The 15,527-nt window shown below is 37.5% G+C and overlaps 1 protein-coding gene across 1 annotated transcript in view; it reads right to left on the reverse strand.

The window, feature by feature from the left end:
* Positions 1-15,527, reverse strand: part of LOC100158309 (tyrosinase) — a 35,663-nt gene that overhangs the window by 15,826 nt on the left and 4,310 nt on the right. The window contains exon 2 of the mRNA XM_018268835.2: positions 10,663-10,825. Coding sequence (XP_018124324.1) covers positions 10,663-10,825 — 163 coding nt within the window. The remainder of the gene's footprint in view (positions 1-10,662; positions 10,826-15,527) is intronic.

Raw genomic sequence — 15,527 nt, forward strand, 5'->3', positions numbered from 1 at the left:
TAGCCAGGGGCGATCCTGGCCCCTCCGCCGCCTGAGGCAGCAGCAGTTGCTGCTGCCCCCCCTCCCCCAGAAATCCACTCTTAAAGTACCAGGAGAAGCATTTATGCTGCCCCTGCTACCTAGTGGGGCACTGCTGCCTGAGGCGACAGCCTCAACTCGCCTCATTGGCGAAGCACCCCTGGTTGTAGCTCCCACCCTTCCCAGCTATAGTCAGGTGATCCCACTGGTGTCTAATAAAAGGGCAGCCAAGTTTGGGAGTTTTACTTTGAAAGCAGCGAGTAAGTTGCAGGTAAAACGTATTCGTCCCTTTTATAAAATGTATAATGAAGCAATAGAATTCTTAATGAATCAGATGAAAATTAAGCGTAGGACTGGCCAGATATGGGATGACTTTGACGTAGTTGTTCAGCTTAAATATATTGCAATATATGGACAAACAATCCCTGTGTTGTTTAAAGGGTAAGGCATTTTTTAGTAGCACAAAATGTCTCTGTCTTAAATATATTGATAATGGGTTGAGTGCAGAGGACCTCTTGTAGTTGACCCTTATATATTTATATATTGTGATCATATCCCCTTATATATTTATATATAGTGATCATATCCCCCTTATATATTTATATATTGTGATCATATCCCCTTATATATTTATATATAGTGATCATATCCCCCTTATATATTTATATATAGTGATCATATCCCCTTATATATTTATATATAGTGATCATATCCCCTTATATATTTATATATAGTGATCATATCCCCCTTATATCTTTATATATAGTGATCATATCCCCTTATATATTTATATATAGTGATCATATCTCCTTATATATTTATATATAGTGATTATATCCCCCTTATATATTTATATATAGTGATCATATCCCCTTATATATAGTGATCATATCCCCTTATATATTTATATATAGTGATCATATCCCCCTTATATATTTATATATAGTGATCATATCCCCCTTATATATTTATATATAGTGATCATATCCCCTTATATATTTATATATAGTGATCCTATCCCCCTTATATATTTATATATATATATATAGTGATCATATCCCCTTATATATTTATATATAGTGATCATATCCCCATTATATATTTATATATTGTGATCATATCCCCTTATATATTTATATATAGTGATCATATCCCCCTTAAATGTCTCTACTCCAGTGTACAAAAATGGGGGTGTGTGGAAGCACTCTAAAGGCTAAGTAATAGTATATTTAAGTATAATGGAAGTGCTAGTTTTAATGCACATTCCCTGGGCCCCTGTCTCAAAAGTAAGTTTACAAAACAGGGGTTTTTAGTTACAAAGTTCTGATCATAAAGTTGAAAAGTCACCATACCACGTCAAGGTAAACCCCACATGGTGGTCCCTAACTTGTTTGCCTCTGGCCATAGTATAAAAAGTCTTACTTCTCTGCATAGTAGCATTATCTGTAATCAGTGTCTGTTGAACCTTGGTTTCAGTATGAAGGATCTTTCTTTTTCAAATATTTTATTGAAGTTTTACCATAAAACAAGCAGAATCAAAACGCAGCCTGTTAAGCTGCAGTCATGAAGACATATATAACAAATGTCAGAAAAATCAGACAAGTTCTCAATAAATAGGGACATATCAAAGGCAATAGTTTAACAAAAAGATAAACAAATAAATCAAACTGTGATCGCAGACTGTAAGCTAATATGCATATATATATATTATATTATGATTGATTAGCGATATATGAGGTAATCTTATTATGGAATTGGTAAATGGTCTATCACCTAATAGCACACAAGGCAGAGGAGTGATTGTAACATGAGTGCGTTTTTAGCTTTACACTTAAATGGAATGATTAATCACTTATGGGGCTTATCATGGAACAGTTATAATGGTTTATTACCTAAAAGTACACAGGACAGAGGAGCTATTGTAATATGAGTGCATTCCTCAGAGGCAAACCCCTAGTGCTATGATAGTACAAACACGGTCATTTAATAGCATAGATACAACTTTGTAAATAAATCAATGACAAGTACGGTCATCTATTAGCATAAAGGCAACTAAGTATAATTCAATTTATAATACTGTAGGAAACCATCAGGGTAGTAGGGTAAGGGCATTAAATAAATAATTAATAATTAAAAACAAAGATATGCAGCATTTATATGGACTGGGCTTTTATAAGTGGTTTAGTTGGGCAACAAAGTAGTTTTGGTGAGTAGAGAACTCGAAGAATGGGAGAGGAATACCCATGGGCCATGTATTAAATCGTTTTTTCTCATTATAACATATTGTAACACAGGTCATTGAGTTTATCTGTAAAGAATGATTTTTTGTGAGAATGATACAAAGTTACTAATTACTAGAGATGAGTGTTACATATGGTTGTTTTTATTCTTACTTGTTATGATACAATTTAGGTACATAGGGGTAAGTTTTAATTTCTTATGGATTAAAGTTTGTAACATCAGTGTGATGGGTTAATGATAGTCGCTGAACATATGACGATACATATACGCAATCAGTGCTGTGTGTTTCCCGCCAGTGTGTGTATTTAAACAATGTTCATTGTCTGTTTAGCTACTTTGAGAAAGGCTCTGGAAGAGCTGAAACGTTAGTCCATGCTTTTTAATAAATTATTTTTATTTTATTTTTCTAAGACCTGTGAGTGCTGATCTCTCTTTTGCTTTATATATATATATATACATACATACATATATATATATATACATACACATAGACATAGATACACCCAGTGGACATAAATGAATGTAGAATGAAAAAGACCATTGTTTCCATAAATTTGCACAGAATGAAATATAATTAAATATGGAGGAACATATAGAACTCGTTTTTGCAGTATGAAGGATCTATCCTCCCCATACCCACCCCTTTAAACTAATGTTCCCCTATACTTTTAAAAATGGTTTGGACAATTCCTCTCCCTTAAAAGCCGCATACTGGCGGGGAGGATGCCAATATAACATTTCTAATAACTTTACTGGTGCAAAATGTAGCCCCCATAGCACATACTAGTGACATTTCTAGTGAATTATAATGTAGCCCCCATAGGCTTTAAAAGCTTTTTCTCTGAGAGTCATAAGCGAGTGCGGGAGCTGCTTAGCGAGTGTCGCATGTGACTAAGTGTTGCATGTAAATTAAGTGTTAAGCAGCGTTAAAAACCTTAAGGCATTTAAAAGCAAAAAGGTGTTTGTGAGGAATTGCATTTGGGAGACTGTAAGTACCAGTGTAAATATGAGTGCAAGTGGGTTTGCTGGTATCACTCAGTGTCACATGTATGTGGTGTTGGAGCAGCAGTTCCAGGCAGTATTTACATGTGTATGATGTCGGTGTGTTTTCATCTTGGAATCTGAGCTGCAGACTCTAAGGGGGGGAACTTGCAGCACTGAGGGGCAAATGTGGGGGAGGAAAGGAGGTCACAAAGCAACCACTGGCAGTGGTTTTAGTTATAGGGGATTCAATTATTAGAAAGGGGGATAGGGTAATCTGTCGTAAGGCCCCTACATGCCCAACAGTCTGCTGCTTGCCTGGTGCTAGGGTTCTGCATGTGGTGGAATGAGTGGACAGATTATTGGTGTAGGGAGGAGGGTTTGGGGTTTTTGGAGAACTGGGCTGATTTCTCAGTTGACTACAGGCTCTTTGCTAGGGATGGGGGCACCTCAATGATGATGGTGCAGCTGTTTTAGGAGAGAAGATGGATAGATGGTTGGAGGAGATTATAAACTAGGTGTGGGGGGGAGGGTTCAGTAAAAGATTCAGTGGAAGACAGGTTAGATGAGATAGTGGGCAAAGAAAGGGAAAATGGGGGAGGAGATTTGGCTGGGGGTTAAGGATAGGGAGGCGCACATGTCACATGTTCAATATGGGACCAGTATTAAATGTATGTTTGTAAATGCAACGAGTCTGACTGGTAAAATGGGAGAACTGGAGGTGCTGGAGGGAAAATATGATGTGATTGGCTGAAACATGGCTGAATTAGAAGTGACGAGGAGGAGGCTAATCTCCTGATTCAAATAGAAAAGGCTGCTAGTTTAGGTAAAGTAATGATAATGGGGAAATTAACCAGATATTGACTGGAGCAACAGTACTGCCAGATCAGTTAATGGGAACAAGTTTATAAACTGTTACATGACAATTTTATGGCACAGGTTGTTGAGGAGCCAACCAGAAAAAATGCTATTGTGGATCTAGTGATCTCTAATGAGCCAGAACTTATAGCAAATGTGCAAGTCATTGAACCCCTGGGTAATAGTGACCATAATGTTATTTCATTTAATGTCTGGTGCAAAAAACAAATATGAAGCTAACCATTTGTTGTTCAATCTTACTAAAGTAATAGAATAGGCAAGCTAAGCTTATTAGGATTAAAGATAACCAAAATCTGATAACTAATGACCCCAATTGCTGACATATTCAAGAGTTTCTATAAAGAATCGTATTCTAAATCATTTAGTGACCCTGTGAAAATGAAAACTTTTTTTGAACAAGATTCCACAGATTTTGAAGGAGCAACTGGAGGACCTTAGTAGGTTAATTACCAGGGGTGTAACTACAGAGGAAGCAGACCCTGTGGCTGTTGGGGGGCCCATGGGGTATAGTGGCCCCATGAGACCCTAACTCATATACAATTTCAATAAATATTGGTAAAACAGGTCAATCTCTAGACATTTTGGGGGCCTGAAAAATAATTTGCTGTTTGGCCCAGTAACATCTAGTTACACCACTGGTAATTACCACTGAAGAAGTTACCAATACTATTAGTAATTTAAAATCAACAAAAGCAGGAGGTCCAGAAGGCCTTTCCCCTTCATTTTACAAAAGTATGAAAGATTCAATTTCTCCATTTCTAACAAATTTGTTTAATGATATATTGCTTTTTGTGGAAAAATTGCCTTCCAGTGAACTCTCTAATATTAAATTATTCAAAATGAAAAAAAAATCTTCTGTTTTCATTTAGGCCAATATCCTTATTAAATCAGGATATTTAGCTATTATCCAAAATATTGTCTGACAGACTTTCTTTAATCCTTCCTTCTGTGATCTCCCAAAATGGAAGCCCGAAATGGTTTTATAAAAAAACAGATCTGGGGTTAAAAACATCAGAGCCTTACTGCATATATTATATTCTGCTAAAAAACACAAAATTCCATTCTCCATTATTAATATGGAAAAGGCTTTTGATAATATTATTTGGGAACTTTTTACGTGTTTAGAAAAGTTTGGTTTAAATGACCCATTTTATCAATACATTCAATACCTTTATATAAATGCCAAATCTCCTCGGAACACTACGCATGTCACCACCCTTAACAAGGAAAAGTCAACATATTATTTAAATTCAAATTATTTAAAGGGCTCTCTGTGTAGTTTTCATTGCCCAACATAAAGGTCTATTCATTAGTTCCTGGGTATCATTATCTGTATTACTATTTGTGTTTAAACCTGCCTGTTCTTGACCAAGTCCTGTCTGCTGCCTGCCTTTGACCCCTGCCTGTGTTTTGACCATTCTCTCAGATCCTGTAACTCTCTGGTATTTTGACCCAACCTGTGACCCGATTATGTTTCTGACTCTTGTTTTGTACTGCGCTACCTGTTTGATAAATTGGTCCAGCTTGTGACTTCAATCACACTACCGTCTCCTGTTATTTTTCTGCTCTTTTGGTGCATTGACCCGGCCTGTGACCGACTACATTTCTTGTTCAGTATAACGTGCGGTTCCCTTGCTTGCCTAGAACTCTCTCCTTGGTCCTCTCATATTAAGACCTGGCGGGACCCGAGAAGTGAAAGGTGGTTGTTACAGGCAGAAGGCTGAGCCATGAACCGGACCTTGGGGTTTGTTCTATGTTTGGGATACCAATCATAACACTGTGTTTTCAGTTCTGCTTGTTTTATGGTAAAAACTTAAAATATTTGAAAAAAATAAATAAAAAACATAAAAAAAAAAAAAAATATATATATATATATATATATATATATATATATATATATATATATATATATATATATATATATATATATATATATATATATATATATATATATATATATATACTGGGTCAACAAAAACCATGAATTTCAGAAAAGCTAATTTTAGTGCCTTGAGGGCTGGCCTTCAGAGCATTGATTGGGGCATTATGTTTTCAGCTAAAAACAAAGAACAGAAATGGTTGTCATTTAAACTAATATTGGGACTGAAGCTGCTTTTAATGAATATAAACACTATAATAAATGTTCTAAATCAGCAATCCAGGCAAAGATAGGAAATGAGGAGTGTGTTGCAGCAGAGGCTAAGACCAACCCCAAAAAGTTTTTAAGTATATTAATAGTAAAAAGATGTGGGTTGTGAGTGTTGCCCCTTTAAATAATGGTACCATTATGGTAGTAACAGATACAGAAAAGGCAAATGTGCTAAATCAGTTATTTTCTTCAGTGTATACAATAGAGGAGTGTGAGTTCCCAGGCTCACTTTATAGCTGCACTGATGGCTCAGCTCAATCTAGTAAGTGGCTGACTCAGGATATGATTCATAAAGCTTTAATAAAAATGAATGTAAACAAGGCTCCAGGGCCAGATGGCATACATCCCTGGGTTCTAACAGACATTAGTTCAGTTTTAGACCAGCCCCTATTGTTGATTTCCCAGATTCACTTTCATCTGGTATGGTGCCTATGGATTGGAGAAAAGCTGATGTTATTCCAATATTTAAAAAGGGGTTATGATCTCAGTCTAGGCCAGTAAGTTTGACATCTGTGATGGGCAAATTATTTGAAGGCTTGTTAAGGGATCACATTCAAAAGTTTGTCCCAGTGAATGGCATTATGAGCAGCAATCAGCATGGCTTTATGAAGGATAGGTCATGTCAGACTAATTTGATTGCATTTTATGATGAGGTAAGTAAGATTCTGGACAGTGGGGGGCAGTAAATCTATTTGGATTTTGCCAAAGCGTTTGATACTGTGCCCCACAAACGACTGCTTTCTAAACTAAGGTCTGTTGGGCTTAATGAAGTCGTTTGCACATGGATAGGAAACTGGCTACAGGATCGGGTACAGAGGGTGGTTGTTAATGGGACATTCTCTACTTGGAGTAAGGTTCTTAGTGGGGTCCTTTGGGGCTCAGTATTGGGGCCACTTTTATTTAACTTGTTCATTAATGACTTAGGGGAGGGTGTTGTAAGTAATGAATCAGTGTTTGCAGATGACACAAAACTATCAGCCCAATTAATTCCATCCAGGATGTGGCACTTGCAACAGGATCTTGACTAACTGGCAATCTGGGCAGCTAAGTGGCAAATGAGATTCAATGTTGATAAATGTAAAGTCATGCACCTGGGATGTAAGAATATCCACTTATACCCTTAATGGGACTGCACTAGGCAAATCCATAATGGAGACGGAGCTTGGAGTCCTTGTAGATAATAAACTTGTCTGTAGCAAGTAATGCCAGTCAGCAGCATCAAGGGCAAATAAGGTCTTGACTTGTATTAAATGGGGCAGAGAGTCACGGGAGGAGGGGGTCCCACTGTATAGAGCACTGGTAAGGCCCCATCTAGAATATGCCCTACAGTTTTGGTCTCCATCACTCAAACAGGACATTATTGTATTAGAGAGGGGACAGAGAAGGGCAACTAAGCTGGTAAAGAGCAAATGTTAGCTATGAGGAAAGACTGGCCAAATTGAGGATGCTCAGAAAGGAATAAGAGAAAGGAAAAAGAAAGAGGCTGATGTTCTTCTGCTTAGAAAAACAATTAGAAACCTTTCTCAAATCTTTCCTAAGCAGAAGAATATCAGCCTCTTTCTTTCTCCTGACAACTTCCTTGACTACTTGCTGGTCAGACTGGTGGGAAACTGACCAGCAGGTGGCGCTGTTGGAACAAAATTCATTCATATTAACAGTACGAATGTATCCCTTAATATATTGGAATTAAGAATAAGTAAATAATGAACATTTCATTACAAAAGTGCTTAGAATAGCCCACTCATTACATTCACTTATTTTAAAGGTTTACTTATCCTTTAATAAAGATTTGCAATGACATGAATGGAATAACCTCTAGATGGCAGCACTGTGCCACAGAAGAGAGAGAACTACTTACTGTAACTACATTGGCACCTGTTCCCAGAGGGGTTAATTTAGTAACAATAAGCTTATCATGTAGGTAATGAGGCTGAGGCCATGGAATAAATGTAAAACAAAGAAAAAGTGCTCCCTCTAGTGAATGAAGACTATTATTATTGCAGTTGATAGTAAAAAATACTGAAATAAAATGTCGCTGGGTTTTCATCTTGGAATCTGAACTGCAGACTCTAAGGGGGGAACTTGCAGCACTGAGGGGCAAATGTGGGGGAGGAAAGGAGGTCACAGAGCAACCACTGGCAGGGGCTAGTGGAGTGGGGGGAGGAGAAGGGGCAGTGGAGGCTTGTGACAGTCAGGAGGGGAAGTAGGGGACAGAAGGGTAGGGGGGCTGGTCCACAGCTTGTCCAAAACAACAAATTCGCCGTTTTGGCTGAAGATGCTGGGGAGGAAAACTCTGAACTGGCGTGTATGGAGCAGACTGACTCTCAGAGCACCCTGGGGGGCAGTGTCTCTAATACGGGTGGTGGGGGGAGTGCAAGGAAGGAAAGGCAGGTTCTAGTTATAGGGGGATTCAATTATTAGAAAGGTGGATAGGGTAATCTGTCGCAAGGCCCCTACATGCCCAACAGTCTGCTGCTTGCCTGGTGCTACGGTTCTGCATGTGGTGGAACGAGTGGACAGATTATTGCGAGGGGCTGGGGAAGACCCAGGAGTTGGGGTACACATAGGTACCAATGACAAAGTTAGAGGAGGTGGTGAAGTCCTCAAAAATGATTTTAAAAAAACTAGGTGTAAAGTTGAGGGCGAGGACTTCCAAGGTAATTTTCTCAGAGATATTACCTGAGCCACGAGCAACACTAAGGAGACAGCGGGAGCGTAGGGAGATTAATGTGGGGCTGAAAGATTGGTGTAGGGAGGAGGGTTTTGGGTTTTTGGAGAACTGGGCTGATTTCTCAGTCGGCTACAGGCTCTTTGCTAGGGATGGGGGCACCTCAATGATGATGGTGCAGCTGTTTTGGGAGAGAAGATGGCTAGAGGGTTGGAGGAGATTTTAAACTAGGTGTGGGGGGGAGGGTTCAGTAAAAGATTCAGTGGAAGACAGGTTAGATGAGATAGTGGGCAAAGAAAGGGAAAATAGAGATTTGGCTGGGGATACTGTTAAGGATAGGGAGGAGCACATGTCTTATGGTCAATATGGTACCAGTATTAGGGTTGCCACCTAATTAAAAGGAGCCCTCGGCCTGTCCCCAATCCCCTGGAACATCCCCTGAAACTTACCTTTTCTCTTACTTCTTCTAGCGTCCGCGTCATGGCCCCGCCCACTTTGACGTCACAGCCCGCCCATTTTGATGTCACGGCTCGCCCCTTTGTGTCCCCGCCCCCCAGCAGCCAGTAAAAGGCTTTTAAAAAGGTGGCAACCCTAACCAGTATTAAATGTATGTTTGCAAATGCAACGAGTCTGACTGGTAAAATGGGAGAACTGGAGCTGCTGGAGGGAAAATATGATGTGATTGGCTGACACATGGCTGAATGAGTCACATGACTGGGCAGTTAATATCAGTGGCTATACTTTGTTTCCCAGGGACAGAGGCAATAGAAAAGGAGGAGGGGTATGTCTGTATGTTAGGCAGGATTTAAATCTAATATAAAGGAGGAGGTTATGTTAGAAAATGAGGGGGCAGAATTCTTATGGGGGGAGTTCTTCACCAATTGTAAAGAGTCCAGCAAATTAATTGTAGGGGTCGCTATAGACCCCCTAATGTAAGTGACGAGGAGGAGGCGAAGCTCCTGATGCAAATAGAAAAGGCTGCTAGTTTGGGTAAAGTAATGATAATGGGGGATTTTAATTAGCCAGATATTGACTGGAGCAACAGTACTGCCAGATCAGTTAATGGGAACAAGTTTATAAACTGTTACATGACAATTTTATGGCACAGGTTGTTGAGGAGCCAACCAGAAAAAATGCTATTGTGGATCTAGTGATCTCTAATGACCAAGAATGGGGACTACATTATTATTCACTAGAAATGGCACTAGTATGTGTAGACAGGTAAAGATCATGAGAAGGGTTTCTTTGGATGAAGCAGGTTTTACATTTGAGCAGTTTTGTGCAGTATATTGTTATAGAGAACTACGGTACATTGTTTGGGGTGAGGCATTTACTCTTATTGGACATGTTATGTATAAGGAGCCTGGCCTGGTATTTAGGGGCAAAATCCCATCAAAGCCAATTGTGTGTCCCAGCAGCTATTACACTTCTAGGGAACTGTTGGCACAGGCAGGAGCTTGGCTCTGGAATGGCAGGGGCATAGGGTGGGTGTCAGGAGCTGGGGGTGCTGCTGGGAGCCTTTAGAAGAGTAGGGGGACACAGAGCAGCCAAGAAGGATGATGAAGGAGAGAGTGGAGAATACATGGAGTTGCTGAACCAAGAACACAGGCCTGATGTGCCACTGCCAGCTGTAACGTTGTCATGACTATGGTGGCCAGTGGCACCAGGCTGAAACCATAGACAGTATAAAGTAGGGAGCTGGGGCATCAAACATTACTGGACTTACCTGGCACCTCAAGGGAATGGGCAACTCCCAACCAACTGCTGATTCTGCTGCTGAGCTGAGGGCAACTGTGATTCAGCTGCTGAGCTGGGGCAACTATGATTCCCCCGGGCTCTTTATATCCAACCCGAAGATGCAGAGGGAGTTCATTGACATGGAGGCGGAGCTTACATCAGACCTGAGACATTGGGCAAACAGCCAAACCCACCCCCTCAGCCCCCTTTATACAGACATGCACTGGTTACTGTGGAAATGATGTGGAAATTCTTTATTGTGTAACTAAGAAACTCACAGGACATTTTCTCATGCTCATTATCCAGCGATTGTTACACAAATGTATTTATTTCTCTATATTACATCATGTGTCCAACAAGGGGAGCCCCCAAATCTCACCAGCCCTAAACCATTGTTAGCCAGGAAACCATTGTTACCCCCACTTGCCCACTGCTACTATTCATATCACTGGCCTCCCTCATATCTACCCACTGACTCGCGTCCATCAAGTTCAACATTAAGTCTATATATAACTTGTCTAACTGCCAGTTGATCCAGAGGAAGGTGAAAACCCATCTGAAGTCTCTCCAATTTGCCTCAGAGGGGGAAAAATTCCTTCCTGACTCCAAAATGGGACCAATCCCTGGATCAACTTGTACTATGAGCTCTCTCCCATATCCCTGTATTCCCTCACTTGCTAAACACCATCCAACCCCTTCTTATACCTATCTAATGTATCAGCCTGTACCCCTGATTCACTTCCCAGCTCTCCCTGTAACATCCCTTTCCCTCCTCTAATCTCATTGGCTCCCTCCTGTCTGCTGGGAGGAGCTACTGGTGAATAAAGCATCCGACCCTTCCTTGTACCTATCTAATGTATCAGCCTGTACCCCTGATTCACTTCCCAGCTCTCCCTGTAACACCCCTTTCCCTCCTCTAATCTCATTGGCTCCCTCCTGTCTGCTGGGAGGAGCTACTGGTGAATAAAGCATCCGACCCTTCCTTGTACCTATCTAATGTATCAGCCTGTACCCCTGATTCACTTCCCAGCTCTCCCTGTAACACCCCTTCCCTCCTCTAATCTCATTGGCTCCCTCCTGTCTGCTGGGAGGAGCTACTGGTGAATAAAGCATCCGACCCTTCCTTGTACCTATCTAATGTATCAGCCTGTACCCCTGATTCACTTCCCAGCTCTCCCTGTAACACCCCTTTCCCTCCTCTAATCTCATTGGCTCCCTCCTGTCTGCTGGGAGGAGCTACTGGTGAATAAAGCATCCGACCCTTCCTTGTACCTATCTAATGTATCAGCCTGTACCCCTGATTCACTTCCCAGCTCTCCCTGTAACACCCCTTTCCCTCCTCTAATCTCATTGGCTCCCTCCTGTCTGCTGGGAGGAGCTACTGGTGAATAAAGCATGCGACCCTTCCTTATACCTATCTAATGTATCAGCCTGTACCACTGATTCACTTCCCAGCTCTCCCTATAGTGATCATACCCCCATATATATTTATATATAGTGATCATATCCCCCTTATATATTTATATATAGTGATCATATCCCCCTTATATATTTATATATAGTGATCATATCCCCCTTATATATTTATATATAGTGATCATATGCCCTTATATATTTATATATAGTGATCATATCCCCCTAATATATTTATATATAGTGATCATATCCCCTTATATACAGTATTTATATATAGTGATCATATCCCCTTATATATTTATATATAGTGATCATATCCCCTTATATATTTATATATAGTGATCATATCCCCTTATATATTTATATATAGTGATCATATTCCCCTTATATATTTATATATAGTGATCATATCCCCCTTATATATTTATATATAGTGATCATATCCCCCTTATATATTTATATATAGTGATCATATCCCTTATATATTTATATATAGTGATCATATCCCCCTTATATATTTATGTATAGTAATCATATCCCCTTATATATTTATATATAGTGATCATATCCCCCTTATATATTTATATATAGTGATCATATCCCCTTATATATTTATATATAATGATCATATCCCCCTTATATATTTATATATAGTGATCATATCCCCTTATATATTTATATATAGTGATCATATCCCCTTATATATTTATATATAGCGATCATATCCCCCTTATATATTTATATATAGTGATAATATACCCTTATATATTTATATATAGCGATCATATCCCTCTTATATATTTTTATATAGTGATCATATCCCCCTTATATATTTATATATAGTCATCATATCCCCCTTATATATTTATATATAGTGATCATATCCCCTTATATATTTATATATAGGGATCATATCCCCTTATATATTTATATATAGCGATCATATCCCCCTTATATATTTATATATAGTGATAATATCCCCTTATATATTTATATATAGCGATCATATCCCTCTTATATATTTATATATAGCGATCATATCCCTCTTATATATTTATATATAGTGATCATATCCCCCTTATATATTTATATATAGTGATCATATTGTAAGAAATTGGCATCTTGATTTAGTTATTTAATATGAAAGCTGTTGTTCAGGGAACTTACATGAAGCCCTGATTATCATAACAAAGGTTTTCCTGTGATTACTAAGGCCTATGTCTGCTGTGGGGACCATAAAACTGATTGTGTATGTGAGAAAACTTGCTCATCAGGATGTAGGCAAGTTGATGGTTTATCACAGCATCTTGGCAGTTGGGAGGGTTTCTGTGGGGGCAGGTGAGAACCCAGGATAAAAGAACACGAGCAGACATGTGAGGAGCTGGGCAGCAGAGAGGGAGCTGGGCAGCTGAGAGGAGGCAGCTAGAGAGCTGGAGGAGCCTGGGACAAGCCAACATGTGAGGAATGAAGACCAGAGGGGAAGGCAGAGATGAAGCCGAACTCTATTCCCCTGCCTTTTGGTAACAACTATGTAGACTTGTGTAACGTGTAACTGTAAATATTGTAATTTTTGTTTAGTAAGTGTAATGATTTATGTAGAACAATCAATTGATTTATTTTACAATACATCACTTTACTATACGCTCATTGGTGTGGATTCATTGTTTGCTTGCTCAAAAGAACCAGAAACCCTAGTAAGTGGGTTGAGGTATATTATTAATATTGATATAATATTATTAATATTGATATAATATATATATAGAAACTTACAATATCCCCTTATATATTTATATATAGTGATCATATCCCCTTATATATTTATATATAGTGATCATATCCCCTTATATATTTATATATAGTGATCATATCCTCTTATATATTTATATATAGTGATCATATCCCCTTATATATTTATATATAGTGATCATATCCCCCTTATATATTCATATATAGTGATCATATCCCCTTATATATTTATATATAGTGATCATATCCCTTATCTATTTATATATAGTGATCATATCCCCTTATATATTTATATATAGTGATCATATCCTCCTTATATATTTATATATAGTGATCATATCCTCCTTATATATTTATATATAGTGATCATATCCCCCTTATATATTTATATATAGTGATCATATCCTCCTTATATATTTATATATAGTGATCATATCCCCCTTATATATTTATATATAGTGATCATATCCTCCTTATATATTTATATATAGTGATCATATCCCCTTATATATTTATATATAGTGATCATATCCCCTTATATATTTATATATAGTGATCATATCCCCTTATATATTTATATATAGTGATCATGCCCCCTTATATATTTATATATAGTGATCATATCCACCTTATATATTTATATATAGTGATCATATCCCCTTATATATTTATATATAGTGATCATATCCTCTTATATATTTATATATAGTAATCATATCCCCCTTATATATTTATATATAGTGATCATATCCCCTTATATATTTATATATAGTGATCATATCCCCTTATATAGTTATAAATAGTGATCATATCCCCTTATATATTTATATATAGTGATCATATCCTCCTTATATATTTATATATAGTGATCATATCCTCCTTATATATTTATATATAGTGATCATATCCCCTTATCTATTTATATATAGTGATCATATCCCCTTATATATTTATATATAGTGATCATATCCTCCTTATATATTTATATATAGTGATCATATCCTCCTTATATATTTATATATAGTGATCATATCCCCCTTATATATTTATATATAGTGATCATATCCCCTTATATATTTATATATAGTGATCATATCCCCTTATATATTTATATATAGTGATCATGCCCCCTTATATATTTATATATAGTGATCATATCCACCTTATATATTTATATATAGTGATCACATCCCCTTATATATTTATATATAGTGATCATATCCTCTTATATATTTATATATAGTAATCATATCCCCCTTATATATTTATATATAGTGATCATATCCCCTTATATATTTATATATAGTGATCATATCCCCCTTATATATTTATATATAGTGATCATATCCCCTTATATATTTATATATAGTGATCATATCCCCTTATATAGTTATAAATAGTGATCATATCCCCTTATATATTTATATATAGTGATCATATCTCCCTTATATATATATATATAGTGATCATATCCCCTTATATATTTATATATAGTGATCATATCCCCTTATATAGTTATAAATAGTGATCATATCCCCTTATATATTTATATATAGTGATCATATCTCCCTTATATATTTATATATAGTGATCATATCCCCTTATATATTTATATATAGTGATCATATCCCCCTTATATATTTATATATAGTGATCATATCCCCTTATATATTTATATATAGTGATCATATC

This window comes from Xenopus laevis, chromosome 6S, assembly GCF_017654675.1.
Source record: "Xenopus laevis strain J_2021 chromosome 6S, Xenopus_laevis_v10.1, whole genome shotgun sequence".
Lineage (NCBI taxonomy): Eukaryota > Metazoa > Chordata > Amphibia > Anura > Pipidae > Xenopus > Xenopus laevis.